The sequence below is a fragment of the Mauremys reevesii genome, linkage group 3 (assembly GCF_016161935.1).
Source record: "Mauremys reevesii isolate NIE-2019 linkage group 3, ASM1616193v1, whole genome shotgun sequence".
Lineage (NCBI taxonomy): Eukaryota > Metazoa > Chordata > Testudines > Geoemydidae > Mauremys > Mauremys reevesii.
This window is the reverse complement of record NC_052625.1, coordinates 141,419,687-141,435,992: the sequence shown is the minus strand read 5'-3', so window position 1 is coordinate 141,435,992 and position 16,306 is coordinate 141,419,687. Positions and strand designations below refer to the sequence as shown.

The window sequence follows — 16,306 nt, the reverse complement described above, 5'->3', positions numbered from 1 at the left end:
CTTGGCTGCGATGGGGTGGAACAGGGGCAGAGTTTATGCTGTCCGGATTGCCTGCAGCAGGAGTGCGCACGAGACAGGTGCTGTGCATGGTCTTGTTCACAGAGACAGACTAGACTGTGTTCATTGTTCGCAGAAATGTATCTTTGCAAGAAATTCACTCCCTTTTTCCCAACACACAGCTTCGACTGTTTCCAGACCTGCCACAGCATCCCCCTCACAGAGGCTGGCAAAGATTAGGCGGCGAAAGAAAAAGACACGGGACGAGATGTTCGCTGAACTTATGGGCTGCTCCCGAGCCGAGGCGGACCAGCAGAGCCAGTGGAGGGAGACCCTCTCTCTGTACCAGCGCTCACACAGCGAACGGGAGGAGAGGTGGCGTGAGGAAGACAAGCAGGCGACTCAAATGCTGCTTGGACTAATGAGGGAGCAAACGGACACGCTCCGGCGCCTTGTGCATGTTATGCAGGACCGCAGGCAGGAGGACAGAGCCCCCCTGCAGTGTATCTGCAACCGCCCTCCCCCGCCACAAAGTCCCATACCCCCCTCACCCAAAATAACCAGAAGGAGGGGCGCCAGGGGCCGTGAAAACTGTCATTGCACCCCAGCAGAGTGCTCAAGTACCCAAAAGCTCTCATACCCTAAATTTTGAGAAGTCCTTCCCTTCCTGACTCACCCAAGCCCCAAGCCCAGTTTCATCCCCTAACTGTCTAGTTAATTATTAAAAATACTTTGCTGTTAATTACTGTTTCCCTCATGTTTTTTTACAGAAGACTGTGTTTGAAGGGAGGGGTGGGGAAGGGGGTTGGTAATTGCATAGGATAGTCACCTTTACCAGGGTACAGACACGGGGGCAGGATCAGCAGCAGGTCACACACACAGTGCAGTCAGTAGGCACCCTGGTCAGTATGGGAGGTGGTTTGCAGGTTCTGTGTGGGTGTGGGGGTACGTGACTTTGTAGCGGGGGAGGGCGGTTACAGATCTTATGCAGCGGTCCTTGTCCTGGACCACAGAGCCACGCAGCAGAGGAATCTGTATCCGTCCTCCTCCGCCACAAGGTCACATAGCCCCCGCACGCAGAGTCCCAAAAAGGAGGGATGCCAGGTTCTGTTGAAACAACCAGTCCGGCACTGCGGACCGCTCTAGGAGGAGCCTGTCATTCCTTGAGTTTAGAGGCGGTCTTTACATCACCGCACACCCTACCCAGCACAGTCTGCGTCCCAGTTTCAACCCTTTAACGCAAAGTCATTAATAAAGAAACCTTTGTTAAGTAACAATGGAACATGTATTTTATTTTTACACGTGTGTTGGAAGGGGGGAAACGGGGTGAACGGGGTATGTAACTGCAGAGGATAGTCAACAGTAACTGGGTAAAGAAATAGGGGCAGGTTCAGCTTCTCTGTAAAGAAACTGAACAGTCATAGGTCACGCTGCTCGCTGAGGAACCTAGGTTTCAAAGCCTCCCGGATGCACAGCGCTTCCCGCTGGGCTCTTCTAATTGCACGGGTGTCTGGCTGAGCGTAATCAGCAGCCAGGCGATTTGCCTCAACCTCCCATCCCGCCATAAAGGTCTCCCCCTTGCTCTCACGGAGATTGTGGAGCACACAGCAAGCTGCAATAACAATGGGGATATTGGTTTCGCTGAGATCCGAGGCAGTCAGTAAGCTTCGCCATCTCTCCTTGAGACGTCCGAAAGCACACTCCACCACCATTCTGCACTTGCTCAGCCGGTAGTTGAACAGTTCCTTGTCAGTGTTCAAGGCGCCTGTATAGGGCTTCATGAGGCAGGGCATTAGCGGGTAGGCTGGGTCCCCGAGGATCACTATAGGCATCTGCACATCCCCAACAGTTATTTTGTGGTCCAGGAAGAAACTACCTTCCTGCAGGCGTCTAAACAGACCGGAGTTCCTGAAAACACGCGCGTCATGAACCTTGCCCAGCCACCCGACGTTGATGTTGGTAAAACGTCCCCTATGGTCCGCCAGTGCTTGCAGCACCATTGAAAAGTAGCCCGATTTCTCAGCAGTTGACTGTGGAAGAGGTGGACGATAAGGTGCGAGGAGTTGACAACGGCCATAACTGCAGCGGGCTCCATGCTCGCAGTGCTGTGGCGTCCACGCTGTCACTGACCAGAAAAGTGCGCGAACAGATTGCCCGCTGGCGCTTTCAGGGAGGGAGGGCGGGAGTGACGGTTCAATGATGACAGTTACCCAAAACCACCCTCGACACATTTTTTCCCCCAGCAGGCATTGGGGGCTCTACCCAGCATTCCAATGGGCAGCGGGGACTGCGGGAATTGTGGGATAGCTGCCCACAGTGCACCGCTTCCAAAGCCGACGCTTGCCCCGTAAGTGTGGACTCACAAAGTCAAATTACTGTCCTTAGTGTGGACACACAAATTCGACTTTGTAAGGTCGATTCCACAAATTCGACTTAAGTTGAATCAAACTACTCTTGTAGTGTAGACATACCCTAATAAAACCAGCATTTGAGACTGCACCCATGAAAATGCAATGTTCTGATTCAAGAGAGTCTGAAGTCCAAATATTTACTGCACACTAAGGACAATCGAAAAATTGTTAGTTGTGAAAGTAACTTTTCCTATATGGTATGAACATTCAGGCTGAGTATTTTATTGTGGCAGGTGCTCAAATACTGGTGGTAATGCCTATTATGCTAATTCACTTTTACATTGCTACTGGACCAAGCTGTATGTAAACATTACTAGAACAATTAAGTTTGGTTTTTTTTAAACATAGAAATTGAAGATACATTTTTACATGGATGCAGCACAACTCTGGGTCTACACTTAAAAGTTATGTTGGCTTAGCTATATCGCTCACTAGGTATGGATAAAAATTTAGATGCAGCTATATTGACAGAAGTGCACTGCTCTCAACCTATCTAATATCATTCGAGAAGGTGGTGTTCCTACAGGCAGACAGAAAAATTCTTCATTTGGTGGTAGGCTGCATCTACACAAGGGGGATATGTTAGCATAGACTCTGTAGTGCAGACATAGCCTTAATAGGTAAGGCTAGTGCTTGTGAAAGATATCCCCTTGACACCAATGAAAACTGAAATCCTCTATTCACAGAGTAAATATGGCATGACTAGCAGCAATGGAAACTTCCCCCTACCTTTCCTTACCAGCCTTTCTAGAACCCACTCTAGGTAGAGAAATCCCTCTAATCGTGAGAAGGGTCATTCTATTGCCATGACAATTCAATCCTTGGCTTCTAAGAGTTGCCAACAAGGGTGCCAATTTTGAGGGTGCTGCATGATATGGATCCCCCACAAGCAATAATTGTACTAAGCCAAACTCTTTTCATCTAGTCCAAATGAATACCTACAACATTCAGTCACTAGTGTCCTTCTTCTTAGTGTATGCACCACGTGCCTGTAACCACACTAATACCTCTCATTTTAGACTCAAATTAATTGCTGCCTCTCACAAACATGGGGTTTGCTTGCATTACCCAGAAATGCAAGGTCAGGAAATTAAGATTGGTTGAAATTTTGGCATGATTATTTTTCTTTGGCTGAGACACTATTTATACGACTCATTTAAGCATGAACAGCAAAATCCCTTATAACCAGAGGGAGAAGCTTTAAACATTTATTTAAAATGAATCCCCAAAGCAGGATTCTCTTCACCAAATTACTCCTGAGGGAATTCTGTGCCAAAATTTTAAAATTTCTGCACACAGTATTTTAAAATTCTGCATATTTTAGTTGTCAAAACAACACAATATAATCACTTCAGTTTCATTTATTTTGGTAATTTATTTCAAAATAATTGTCCACAAGTATGTCAACAATATAGACAGCAGCAAAAACAGATTCCCCCAGGAGAAGAGAATTAAAGAAGCCCCTATGACAACCCAGTTCCAGTTGAGTGGTACTAGAAGAGGCTGTGTGGAGCTTCCAGAGCCCAGACTTCTGCACTCCCATTCCCCCAGAGCCCAGTTGTGGGATACCTCCCAGCCCAGATACCAGCACCTCCAGAGGCTTTATTCCCCCCAGATTCTTTACTGTCCTGCCAGAGGACGTGGTGCGGTACGGTCCTGCCATTCCTCACCCTTTGCCAGAGCTGGGTCTCCTGTGCCCTCTCCCATCCCTGGGAGAATGAAGATCAACAGATCATGCAGCCTTCAGCCCAGCCAGGCCGGATACTCCGCTCATTGAAAGCTGGGCTCTGCAGAGTCCAGCAGACCCTGGTGGTGGCCAGCAGCCCTGCCACCCCAATTCTGCAGGGGAAACGGGGAATTCTGCAAATTTCTGCATTTTGCAGTGGCACAGAATTCCCCCAGGAGTACCAAATAGATTTTGGACAAGTCCCTTTGACAATGATTTATGAAATACTAAAGGGACAAGGAGAAGGGAGCCAAAAAAAGTACTGAAGTTACAGAACCATATAAGTAGCATGTATCCTGTATATAAAGCGATAAAGATATAATACATTTAGCAAATTAAAATGATGAACAGAAAGGATGGCTGGAGATGATTGCTGTTGAGTGTCCTAAGCCTAATGATAAGGCACTAAGTTCTCAAAAACTGAAGGTTCAAAGCCTGTCAATACCACCAGTCTTTCATCTCGCCAAAAGAATTAACTACTATCCACCAGGGTTCTACCACTGGCCCTTGACCTATAATCCGTCTTTCTATCAGTTTCCAGAAAGCAAGAGTAATAAAATTGAAGCTCATCTTCTCCTAAAACTACAGAAAAGGGGAAGAACATTCTCTCTCCCAGGTCTCATACTATTTCACTGGCCTCCTGGCTGCAGTCAGAGAGAGATGGACTGCTCTGCCTCTTCCTGCTACTCTACCCTTCCCTGATTCCATTTCTCAGGTCTTTCTTCCTCATGAATAACTTCAATGCCTGATTCCACTGCTTCTCACCTGTCAGATTCAGCTCCCAAATGTATCATTCGGACAGTCTTGTCAATTTACTACAACATATAACTTGGCAGCTGAAGTTTTTGACTTTATTAAGAGGAAATATCAGGACTGGTTTGATGAGAATGACTCTGAACTATGTCAGCTCTTGAACTCACTGCATGCTTTTGCTCCAAGCCTACAAAGCAGATAAAGTTCAGCTGCTAGGACGGCTGCATATCACTGAGCAAATCAGATAGTTCAGCCCAGACTTCGACATATGATAAAGCAGTGGCGGAAAACAAAGTGGTGGAATTACAACCGATAGCAGACCGCAAGCACACCAAAAGCTTTTTTCCCGGTCTCCATGCTGTATATGGCCCCAGGTGAAACAGGATAACCCTTGTACGCACTCTGGATAGTAATCAACTTTTAATTGACAAAAAAGAAATGCTTGATGGCTGGAACATTTGAGTTTACTTCTCAGCTACCCTTCAGACATCCCTGAGGAAGCAATGAATGCTCTTCCACAACACCCTTTATAAGAAGGGCCTGCACCAGCCCCTACCTCATACAAGACTATAGTCAAGCAGATGTCACAAGGGAAATCACCCGGACTAGATACCATTCCAGCAGAGCTGTACAAGCAGGCTGGCTACTATATTGCAAGTCACCTTACAAGGCTCTTCCATATTATATGGGAGCAAGAGTCAGTATCACAGGATTTCAAGGATGTCAACAGTGTTCACCTTTACCAGTTTGCCCTATCACCCTTAAGGCTTTTGATTCTGTAAATCATGACGAACTCCAGAAACTTTTGTTCATCTTTGGATGCCGTGCAAAGTTTATTTCTGTCATTTGGTCCTTCCATCATGGGATACTGGTCAGAGTGGTGGAAAATGGAAAGATATCAGACCCCTGTCACTAATGGCCCCAAACAAGGCTCTGTGCTTGCTCCCATACTCTTTTCCATCCTTTTTTTGGCTATGCTTATGCATGCATTTCATAACACTAACAGAGGAGTATTTATTCGGTTCTGCACCAATGTGAAATTGTTTAATCTGCAACACTTCTGTGCTCACACAAAAGTGGCATTTACTTATTATTTACTTTTATTTGCTGATGACTGTGCACTAGTTGTTCACTAGATTAATGACATTCAATTTATAACTGATCACTTTGTTCATGCGGTTAATTGTTTTGGTTTTGCAATTAATCTTAAAAAAACTGAAATACTGTATCGAACCTGTGCAGGGAGATGTGCATATCTACCCATTTACTAAAAACAACAACACTCCTCTCAATGCTCCTCATGTTACCTAGAGAGCATGCTGTCTAAGGCAAGCTTTGTATTTGGGAAGTTGCCACAACACCTACAGAATGATAAGGTCACCAAAATAAGTGATAATCAAAATATCTATCGGGCAGTTGTGCTAACGACACTTCTGTATGGTTGTGAGACATGAACAACATATTGCCCCATTCCAGGAAACTCAATCAGTCCCAGGCCTTCTGTCTGTTTGCCTTCTGTCTGTTTGCAGGGTCAAATAGTGGATCAAGATTCCTAATACCAAAATCCTTAATTGTTGACAGATGTCCGGCACTCAAGGCATGCTCATAATGGCTCAGCTGCACTGGTCTGGGCACCTTATTTGTATGGCTGACAGTTAAAACAAGGCAGTCACTCTTATGGTGGTTGGTACAAATGGTATAAAGATACACTGAAGTCAAACCTGAAAACATGTGAGGTCAAGTCCAGTAACTGGGAAGCAGCAGTCCATGAAAAGGCAAGGTGGTGGCAGGTTTGTCATGTTACCATTAACTATTTTGAAGCAATATGCATCGACACCTTACGTGAAAAAAGTAAACAGCGCAAAGCAAGGACACAACAGCCTGCAATAGTCACGGACAATTACTCAGTTCCACATGCAATCATGTTTGCAGTTCTCACATCCATCTGAGCTCCCACATACATATTCACTTATAGTGTTGGCTAAATCCTTGCACGTCAATTTCACTTTCCTCCTACTTGTGCTTGAGGAAACTAACCACCAATGACTAGCGCTGTCTATAAATAAATAAGACTGCAAATCATCGATTCACAGTAGGAAGGTTTTTCCTGTAGTAGAGAAAAATCATTTTGAAATAAGAGTTTATACCCTGAAAAAGTTTGATGGTTTAGCCTCCCTCACCCTCAGACATCGGGAACATTTACTACTTAGGCACTCAAATGGGAAAGTGTAGTTTGAGGTAGGGTGTGTGTGTGCGCATGTGCGTGTGTGTGCGTGTGCGCACATGCACGGGCTGTTTAAGTACCTTGAAACTTCAGTCACGAAAGATAATACATAATTTTTCCACTTTTATCTCGTCTTCCAACACCTTCCAACTGAAGATCTCCAAATCTTTCACAGACATAAATGAATTAGACCTCAACATCCCACAATGTAGATAAGTAGCCCTGCTGTTTAACTAAAGAAACTAAAGCACATAGAAGTCAGCAATCCTCTCCAGATCACACAGCAAGTGGTAAAGCAAAGAACAGAACCCAGAACTTCCTGTCCTTTACTCACTAGACCATACTCCCTCTAATATTTAGAGAGAAGAGAGTGAGAGAAAAATACATCCTGAAGTGTAGGGGACTGAAGGGAAGAAACTGAGGCCCAGATCCTCAAAGGCATTTCAATACCTAGCTCCCTCTAGCTCTCACTGTAGGGCAGATTCATCTCCATAGGCCTGAAGACAGTGGAGGTCAAAACCAAGAAGGAACAGTTTATTGTCAATGAGGATATAGTACAGACGTGTCAGAAGGGGAGCTCCCGTGGCTCCAACTACAGAGGCCAGAAGAAAAAATGTTCTAACTATGCAGAGCAGCAGAAAAGGTGTTTTGTCCTTTCCCCGTTAGGGATACACCTGGGTGAGCAGATTAGGGTTGTGTTGGTGTCACTAGGCATAAATCTAGGTAACTCGGGAGGATGGCTTTGGGCCTATGTGACCCAAAGTACCTTTATGTAAAGTGCTTTTGTTAGCCTTACTAAACTTTTGTAACCTCTTGTGTTATGTGCTAATTACTGGCAGCTGCAAGGCTGCTTGATACTAGATGTAGCCAATACTAAATAAGATAGGCGGAAAGCAGATGCTGTAATTAAAGTTATATGCATGAGAACGTAGCCCCCACGGTGGGAAAGTACAGATAACTGTTCACAGAAGAGGTACTAACGAGCTAAAGTGGTTTTTGCCAAGTATGATTTAATGGCTACTTGCATGATGTATTTGCTATAGAAAATAGACGGGAGGGGGAAGAAGGGGGGGTAAGGGGGAGAAGTGTGGAGGGAATGGAAATGCTTAGCTGAAATCATGTATAAAGAGAGAGAGCTGTTTGTATCTGTGTGCAGGATTTGAGATTGCTGTCTCCCTTGCACCTTATTTGGGCTCAAATAAACCTGGTTTTGCTTCTCCACCCTGGTGTGTTAATTAGTGCTGCGCACACCGGGCAACGAACCCCCACTGTTGCTGTCCTCGGCCCTCTGTGCCGGCAACAGTTGGACAAACATTGCAGGGTGAGAGCCAGCAGGAAACAAAGATGGAGGGGCGATGGGGGTGCCTGGTGTTCTCTGCACAGGGTGCAGTTGTCCTCTGCTCACCGTGGCAGACGCTGGGGCTGGGAGGAGGGAGATGGACGGCAGCGGGGGGGAGGGAGTTGTATCTTTGGGGCGGGCAGTTCTAGGGAAGCAGACGAGGGGTGGGGGTGTTTCAGAAGGGGGGGGCTCCCTTGTTCTCCGCCCCAGCCCCACAGCCGGGTGACGCAGCAGGCGGGAGCGGGGGGAGACGCGGGCTGGGAGGGCTGCCCAGGGAGCTGCCTCGTGCCCCCGGGAGCTGCACTGGCGCTGCGCGGCCACTCGCTCACCTGCTTGGCCAGGAACCTGCCCAGCTCGCCGCTGCTCTTCTCGTTCCGCTGCGCCACCAGCTGCAGCGGGCCGGCCAGGCGGAGCCGCAGGGCCTCCATCCCCCGCCGCGAGCTCCGGGGTCTCTCGGGGAGGGGGAGGGGCGCGCGTCCCTTTGGAAGCTCCGATACACCGCGACACGTGGGGGACAAGGAGAGACGCGCAGCTCGCGCCGGACAAGCTTCCGTTTCTGGCAAAACGTCACCAACCAGCGCCGTTGACGGAAAAGGAAGTGGCCTCGCTTCCCCAACCGCGGGGCCCGTGGAAAACTACGTGTCCCAGCATGCAACACTCCCCCGTGAGCCGAGCGGCCACTCAGAAGATCGAGCGCTGCATGCTGGGATCTGTAGTTTTCCAAGGGGCTCCGCGGGAGCCGCTGCAGTTCTACTTACAGCATCGGGAGCTGGGGCGAGTCTTACCCTGCCCCTTCTCTGTGATCAGGGATGCTACTGCTCTGTTCTGCCCGGGTTCAGCGTTCAGAGCTCGGTCCGGCCAGGTGCCAGGGCTCCTCAGTGCCCGCTGAACTATTGCTATGACACTGGGCTACATGGGCAGCCAGCGAGGAGACAGCAGGTGTATGAGGCGAACAGGTCGGGCTCGGGCAGAAGGGCGACGAGGTAACTAGAACGAGATCATGTTTTGATACGGACTAGCTGCGCATGAACTGCAGCGGTCTCCTCGCGCGTTGGCAGTGGTCTGTAAACACCAGGGCACAACAGAGACTGTGGGGGAATCTGCATGAGAAGGTGGCAGGCAGCCTTGCAATGGTTTCAAGGAGTTTAGACATTGATTCACTGACAGCAGGATCGGGGCCTCCTATTTTACACTCTGATCCTACCATGGGATCCATTTATGCCCTCACCGAGTCGATTTAATTTCACTGAATAAGAGCCTCAAGCTGCAGATGGTTTCAGAGTGGTGCTTCATGACGGAGACCTTGTCCACCGACCTCACTGTACCCAACACGCCGCCGGAGGGGACGGTGGTGAAAAAACAAATAATGTCATTTGAGCGCCGCAAACAGGCAGAGGCAACTCGCGGCGCTGTTCCTCTCCCCCGTGGCCGCCAGGAGTATTGCCCGCGGGCGGAGCACGAGGATTGTGCGGCTGTATTTTTAGCTGCGGCGTGAAAACAGAGACTTAAAAATGAACTTCCTCGTCTGCCCATGGCCCCAGGACGCGAGGCATTACCCCTCCCTCCCGGCAGGTCCATCTGCTCCGGGCAGGCGGGGCGCTGGGTCAGGAGCTCCGGAGGGAGAGTAGAGCGCGAGGGTCTCGGAGCGGAGCTCGGGACACAGGAAGAAGGGGGCGGAGCTCGAGTGGAGGGGGGCAGGGCCAGGCTCTTGGGGGCGGGGCCGCCGCAGACGGTTCACTTTCGCGCCAACTGTTTTTTCCTAGAGGCGGAAACTAGTGACGTTGGCGAGGTTACGTGCTGTGCGTCTCCACTGAGTGGCTGGCAGTTGCCCGAATCCCGCCCCTCCTGCCCTTGGCCCGGCCTGCGGGACTTGCAGCGGCGACAGCGGCGGCACTGGGGGGATCCCGGGTGTCTGGGAAGCTGCCGCGGCGAGAGAGAGACGCCAACCGGTTGGTGAAGGGGGCGGGACAGGGTCCGCGGCGGGCGCCAGGCGGATGCGCGCACCCAGGGGGAGGGGTTGGAAGAGAGAGACCCAGTCCCCGCCCCCCGCCTGGCATAGCCCCCTCGGGACTGGCACAGCCCCCCCACAGCTACCAGCCTGGCACAGCCCCCCACCGCCATCCCTAGCCTGGCACAGCCCCGCCACTCGCTCCCTGCCTGGCACAGCCCCCCACCAGCCACCGCCATCCCTAGCCTGGCACAGCCCCGCCACCCGCTCCCTGCCTGGCACAGCCCCCCACTAGCCACCACCATCCCTAGCCTGGCACAGCCGCCCCCCACCACCACCTTCCCCACCCAGACGCCACCCCCTGCCTGGCACAGCTACACCTCCCTAGCTGCCGCCACCCCCACCCAGTATGAGCTGCCCGACTGCCATCCCTGCCCTGGCCTTAGCCCCCCGGACTGGCATGGCCCCCATCCCTCTGCCCAGCTGTTGCCATGCCCAGCCTGACATGCCCCCTCCCAGCTGCTCCCCCCAGCCTGGCATAGCTCATATCTGCCCTTGCCCCATTGCCCAGTTGTTGTCATCCCTATCTTGGCATAGCCCACAGCTGCCTGCCATCCCTGGCCAGGCATAAACCCAATCCCTGTTCTTCCCTCACCTCCCGGCATAGCATAACCCTTATTCTCCCCATTGCCATCCCTGGCATGGCATAATATACTACATGGGAAATGACTACCTAGGAAGGATTGCTGCAGAAAAGGATTTGGGGGTTATAGTGGATCACAAACTAAATATGAGCTAACAGTACAATACTGCTGCAAAAAAAAAGGCAAATGACATTCTGGGGTGTATTAGCAGGAGTGGTGTAAGCAAGAAGTAATTCTGCCACTCTGTTCAACACTGACAAGGCCTTAACTGGAGTATTGTGTCCAGTTCTGAGCACCACATTTCAGGAGAGATGTGGACAAATTGGAGAAAGTCCAGAGGAGAACAACACCTCCACCCACTGAGAATCTTGATGCTGCCCTATGTGTATGCCCTGCTAAAGATTTCATAGCATAGTTACTTGTGCTGTTATCCAGATGTCTTAGTCCTCCCCTTCCCACATTGTATTAATCGATGTTCACCAGGCTGCCACCTTCACTTCAGGTGGTTGCATGTCAGTGAGGGTGGGAAGGATGAAATGATAGTTTCCAGTTGGTGTACAATGTCTTGGGTTAACTGCTGTTGGACCCATTGGCAGGAAAAATGTCATGTAAATGTGAAGTGTTTATATGGGTTGCTGCTTTGGTTTTTAAGTGTAACAGGAATTTACTTTTAAAGTGTAGGTAGAAGTGGAATTGGATTATTTTCATTAATTGGTTTAGGAATACGCTTGGTAGACCTATTATCTTTATGCAGTGTAAACTGACGTGGCTGCATAGGAAAGTTTTTTTTCCTATTAAGATTATTTAGCAATACTAAATAATATAGAGATTAATATAATTTTGTTGTGCTTAAGAACACTTCTAATTGTGTATGAAGTTGTCCTTTATTTATATTTTATTTTGCCAGACTACAGAGCTAAATTCTGTAACCTGGCATCAAAAATCCACCTGGATCTACTTTGCTTGTTGTTGGATCTCATTAAAAAATGAGTATCAAATTCGAACCCATTGTGAGCGATCCTTAAAGATGCTTTTAGTTCACGATATTGTTTTCAAATTATTGGTTAATCTAACTATTCTGCTTTTTTATTGTACACACACAGATGGGGAAGCTGTAGGGAATTAGTATAATGGCAACAGATGATGATGGACTGACATTATGCGATATCCCTTGTGGTGGTAAGACCTTTACTAAATAGGTTGTTAATTTTTTACTTTGCAAGATGAAGACAAATCCTCCACACCATATGTATAGTAATGCTATAATGAGTGAAAATAATAGAATGTCTTTAAAAATCATCTTAATCTAATCTGGTACTGCAAGTACTGAAATGCCATAATCATATTGTTAATGCATGGTGTCAGTACAGGCCAGAGTTAAGATTGTGTGGATATCTTATATTTCCTGGGTTTTGTAAAGCAGGATTTTGAGATAACTACAACATCCCAGTAGTGTCTCTTACCTCTTAAGTTGCTACCCTCAACCTGAACTCCATTTTAATACAGCTTTTTATGTGGAAATATTATAGGAGGTGTACTAGTTTGTGTCTGAGTACATTTACTTTCACAAGCAATCAAGATACTGTAAACATTATTTTCCCAACCAAGAGAAAATCAAAACAAGGCACACAAGACCAGATCATAAATTTCAGATGCACTGTACATACTAATATCTTCAGTAGTAATAACTGTTCGTTGCAGACTTGGAGGGATTCAAAGAACACTAGTGAGAATGAGTAGAGGCATGAGAAGTCTGATATGAAAAGACATTGAAAAAAACTGGGATTGTTAACCTGAAAAATAAGACAAATAAAAGGAGATGTTATTCAGAATTTCAAGTTCACAAGAAATCTCAGTATTCAGAATTTCTTGTGAACTGGGGGATTTGGAAAATTTTTCTTTTGGAAACACTGAAACATGGTGTTTCTAAAATGAAATATGCTCCTTGGTACCCAGCAGCAGCTGAGTGAAATAAACATGATTCATATCAGTTTCATTGCTGCCCATCATTGAATAGCTGCAGTGAAACTGATGTGAATTGTGTCAGAGATCCAGGGGTCTGGACTTATGGGGCAGCCCTGCCATGCAGATTGCCCCGAGGCTGAGATCTCAGGGCTTCCAAACTCCTAGGCCAGCTGGCTGACTCCTACAGCCTGGGGAGCTAGCTGCTTCAAGAGTCTGGCTCAGCCCAGGGAGCCAACTGGCCAAAGAGTCTGGTTCAGCAGCAGGGAGCCTGACAACTCCAGATTCATTTGGGGCTTTCAGAATCTTTGCTGCAGTGCTAGGAGCTTAAACACTGAGAACCAAGTCTGCCAGGCTCCCAGCTGCGTAGCAGGGAACCTGAAAGCCCTGACAGCTATGGCTCCCAATGCTTCCTGGCTTCTAGCTCAAGCCAGAGTTTTCAGGGCTTGCTGCAGAACCAGGGCTTTTAGGCACCCTGCTCTGCTGCAGGAAGCCTGGAAGCTCTGAAGTCTCTGGCCCAAGGCAGCCCACATGATGGGGCTCCCCTGAAGCCTGCCAAGGGAGCTGGTAGGGACCCCTGCAAGTTCTTCGAAGCAGGCTTGCTTTCATGGGAAATTTCAGTCTTGATGAACCAGCTTTTTCCAGGTTTCAGAGTGGTAGCCATGTTAGTCTGTGTCAGAAAAAAAAACACGAGGAGTCCTTGTGGCACCTTAGAGACTAACACATTTATTTGGGCATAAGCTTTCGTGGGCTAGAACCCACTGATGAAATGGGTTCTAGCCCACGAAAGCTTATGCCCAAATAAATGTGTTAGTCTCTAAGGTGCCACAAGGACTCCTCGCAGCTTTTTCCAATGAGCCCTAGTTATATTATTAAAATGTCAATAAACTTTAATCATATGAATTGAAACACAGATTACATAAACAGATTGCTGCATTAAATTTCTTATCAATGTACTATGAGGAGATTTAAATATAGCAGTAGTTTTCCATCATTTAGTGTTATGATGCTTTTATCTAATTTCCAGAATGGTCCAAGCTTTGGGTGTGAAGTGCCCTTGGACTAGGGTTTCAAATTTCAATATGGCTGACTTACTGCTTACAAATGTCTTTTCCTCATTGACACTAAAGAGGTTTTTTTCCTAGGAGTGGAAACTTACCTTAGTGTCGTTGGCCAAAATGTCCCTATCTCCCACCAATGTGTAGCAGAACAGATGCTTACTTACGAAATAGTTGGTGATGATAGGTGCTATACAAATGTAAAATACTGTTCATTAATACATTAATGTTAACTGTAGTTCTGTGAAATGTACACTCGCATAGAAAGAGTAAAGCTTAAAAGTTACTAAAAGTTTAAAAATTTTGCTTTTGATCTTGTTTTATTTGCAGCTTCCTCTTTTAGGGATGATGATGAGAGTTCAGTGGATATTTATGATGGGTTGGACAGCACTTCAGTTGTTTCGGGTATGTTGATAGTAAACTGCTGCATTGTCTTATTCAGTTTGATCTACTGTGTGAGGATTCTTGATGCTAGGCACAAATAAAGTATCACCAGCCTGACTGGATGCATTGTGTTAATATCTGTTTGTATTATGGTAGCATCTAAGAATTTCAGTCAAGGATTGGGGCCCCATTGTGGTAGGCACTGTGCAGCCAAATAACAAAGAAGACAGTCCCTGTCACAGAGATCTTGAAGTCTGGGTGCCTAAATAGGAGGTGACTGATGAACAAAACATACAGATAGGATGAGGGAGAGTGTTTGACTTCTGTGGTCTATGCTTCTGCCTTACAGTGGAGCTAGAGCAAGTGAGTCAAGACTTGGAAGATGACATAAAACAACATAGAGGAAAGTTTGTCAGTTATATTCTAAATGCCCTTCATTTTGGAACATTCTTGGTTACTGGGTTGAGTGCTGAGACTGCCCCTTCTTTTTCTGACTGACCTGCCTGCTACCTGTATATGTAACTCACAGGAGTCACAGGCTGGGCTTTCTTGGTAGCTGGCCTCTGCCTCAGGAATCTTCTCCCACTGGAAATGTTTCTAAGACTGAACCTAGCCAGATGCGCAGAATGCATTGCAAGACGCACTTTGTTTTGGCTATCCATTAATTACTGACTTTAAAATCCTGGAAACTTGGCCTACCATCTAGATTTACCCCTTCTTGGCACTTTTAAATTAAAGGGGTTGCTATGCATTTGCTCTCTGTTTTAATTGGAAACAGTTAGTATTAACCAATCATGTAAAATGCACTCACATTCAGTGAGGTTTGCTGTCCTACGAATCAGTAACAACAATAAACAAATTTTAAGCAAGATATTTGCAAGTAGACTTTAAAACTAAATTTCATTCACTTTTACATTAGAATGCAAATTAGGCCCTTACATTTTCAAATAAAATAAAAGTAGCACAAATATTATAGTGGTGGCGGGGGATGAAAAGAGAGAATCTTTTTACTGTTGTGACTTTCTCATTGAAAAATGTGAGCCGTCTTGTTTAAAAGGCCTCTCCTCTGTGACAGAAAAATCTGCTCACTGCATAATACAAACTACTTTGATCATATTTTTTTCCTTTACCTAATGAGTATTTCTTATTTTAGACAATCCTGCTCAAAATTCTACACCCACAAGAAACTGTTTAAACTTATTTGATGAGATCCTGATTGAAGAAGGAACTGCAAAGGAAGCAACTTACAATGATGTGTGTATTAATATGATTACAGCTAATAGAAAAATTGTCATGTGTTAGCAGACTGCAAAAATTGTTTTAAAACAACACTGGTTGTCAAACCATAGACGAAAAAAAGAAAACTTTAATAGAACAAAACTATGTACTAAACAGTTTTATCTTAATTTCAAAGGTTATGTAAGAATTGGACTCGTGTTCTAATTATGGCACTATCTATTCTCATGTTAATGCATGAAGTGTCATGGTGAGATTATACCCTTTGGCATTTCAGTCTTCCTTCCAATTATATTCTGAAAAAACTCTTGCACTGATTATGGAGAAATGGCCAGTATACTTAAGGGTGTGATTGGGCTTATTAGAAAAGTAATCTTGAAACTGCAAAACTTAAACTACTTTACCTTAAACCTCTTAATTGTAGTTCCTGAAGAAAAAGAAAAAAAAAGTTTTGGAAATTTGGAGGCAGTTGGCTAAACTATGATATAAGTATGACTGTTTGGAAAATTGCATGTTCATTTTTATAAAAGTTTCCTAACTTCTGGATGATTCAAAAAAGATTTTAAATTAGAAACTCTAAAACTTTGTTTATTCTTTTGACCTCAACACGAACTTGTTCCTTGA

General features: G+C 46.4%; 2 protein-coding genes across 5 annotated transcripts in view; one reads left to right on the top strand and one right to left on the bottom strand.

Moving 5' to 3' along the window:
* Positions 1-9,013, bottom strand: part of MDN1 (midasin AAA ATPase 1) — a 175,688-nt gene extending 166,675 nt beyond the window's left edge. For 3 of the 4 annotated variants that reach the window (XM_039529043.1, XM_039529044.1, XM_039529046.1), the window contains exon 1: positions 8,780-9,013. In XM_039529043.1, coding sequence (XP_039384977.1) covers positions 8,780-8,878 — 99 coding nt within the window. In that variant the 5' untranslated portion in view covers positions 8,879-9,013. The remainder of the gene's footprint in view (positions 1-8,779) is intronic. The other variant, XM_039529045.1, reaches the window with a different exon arrangement.
* A 1,181-nt stretch (positions 9,014-10,194) lies between these two features.
* CASP8AP2 (caspase 8 associated protein 2) overlaps positions 10,195-16,306 on the top strand; it is a 30,147-nt gene continuing 24,035 nt past the window's right edge. The window contains exons 1-4 of the mRNA XM_039531594.1: positions 10,195-10,399; positions 12,146-12,221; positions 14,393-14,467; positions 15,600-15,700. Of these exons, the coding sequence (XP_039387528.1) occupies positions 12,173-12,221; positions 14,393-14,467; positions 15,600-15,700 (225 nt within the window). The 5' untranslated portion in view covers positions 10,195-10,399; positions 12,146-12,172. The remainder of the gene's footprint in view (positions 10,400-12,145; positions 12,222-14,392; positions 14,468-15,599; positions 15,701-16,306) is intronic.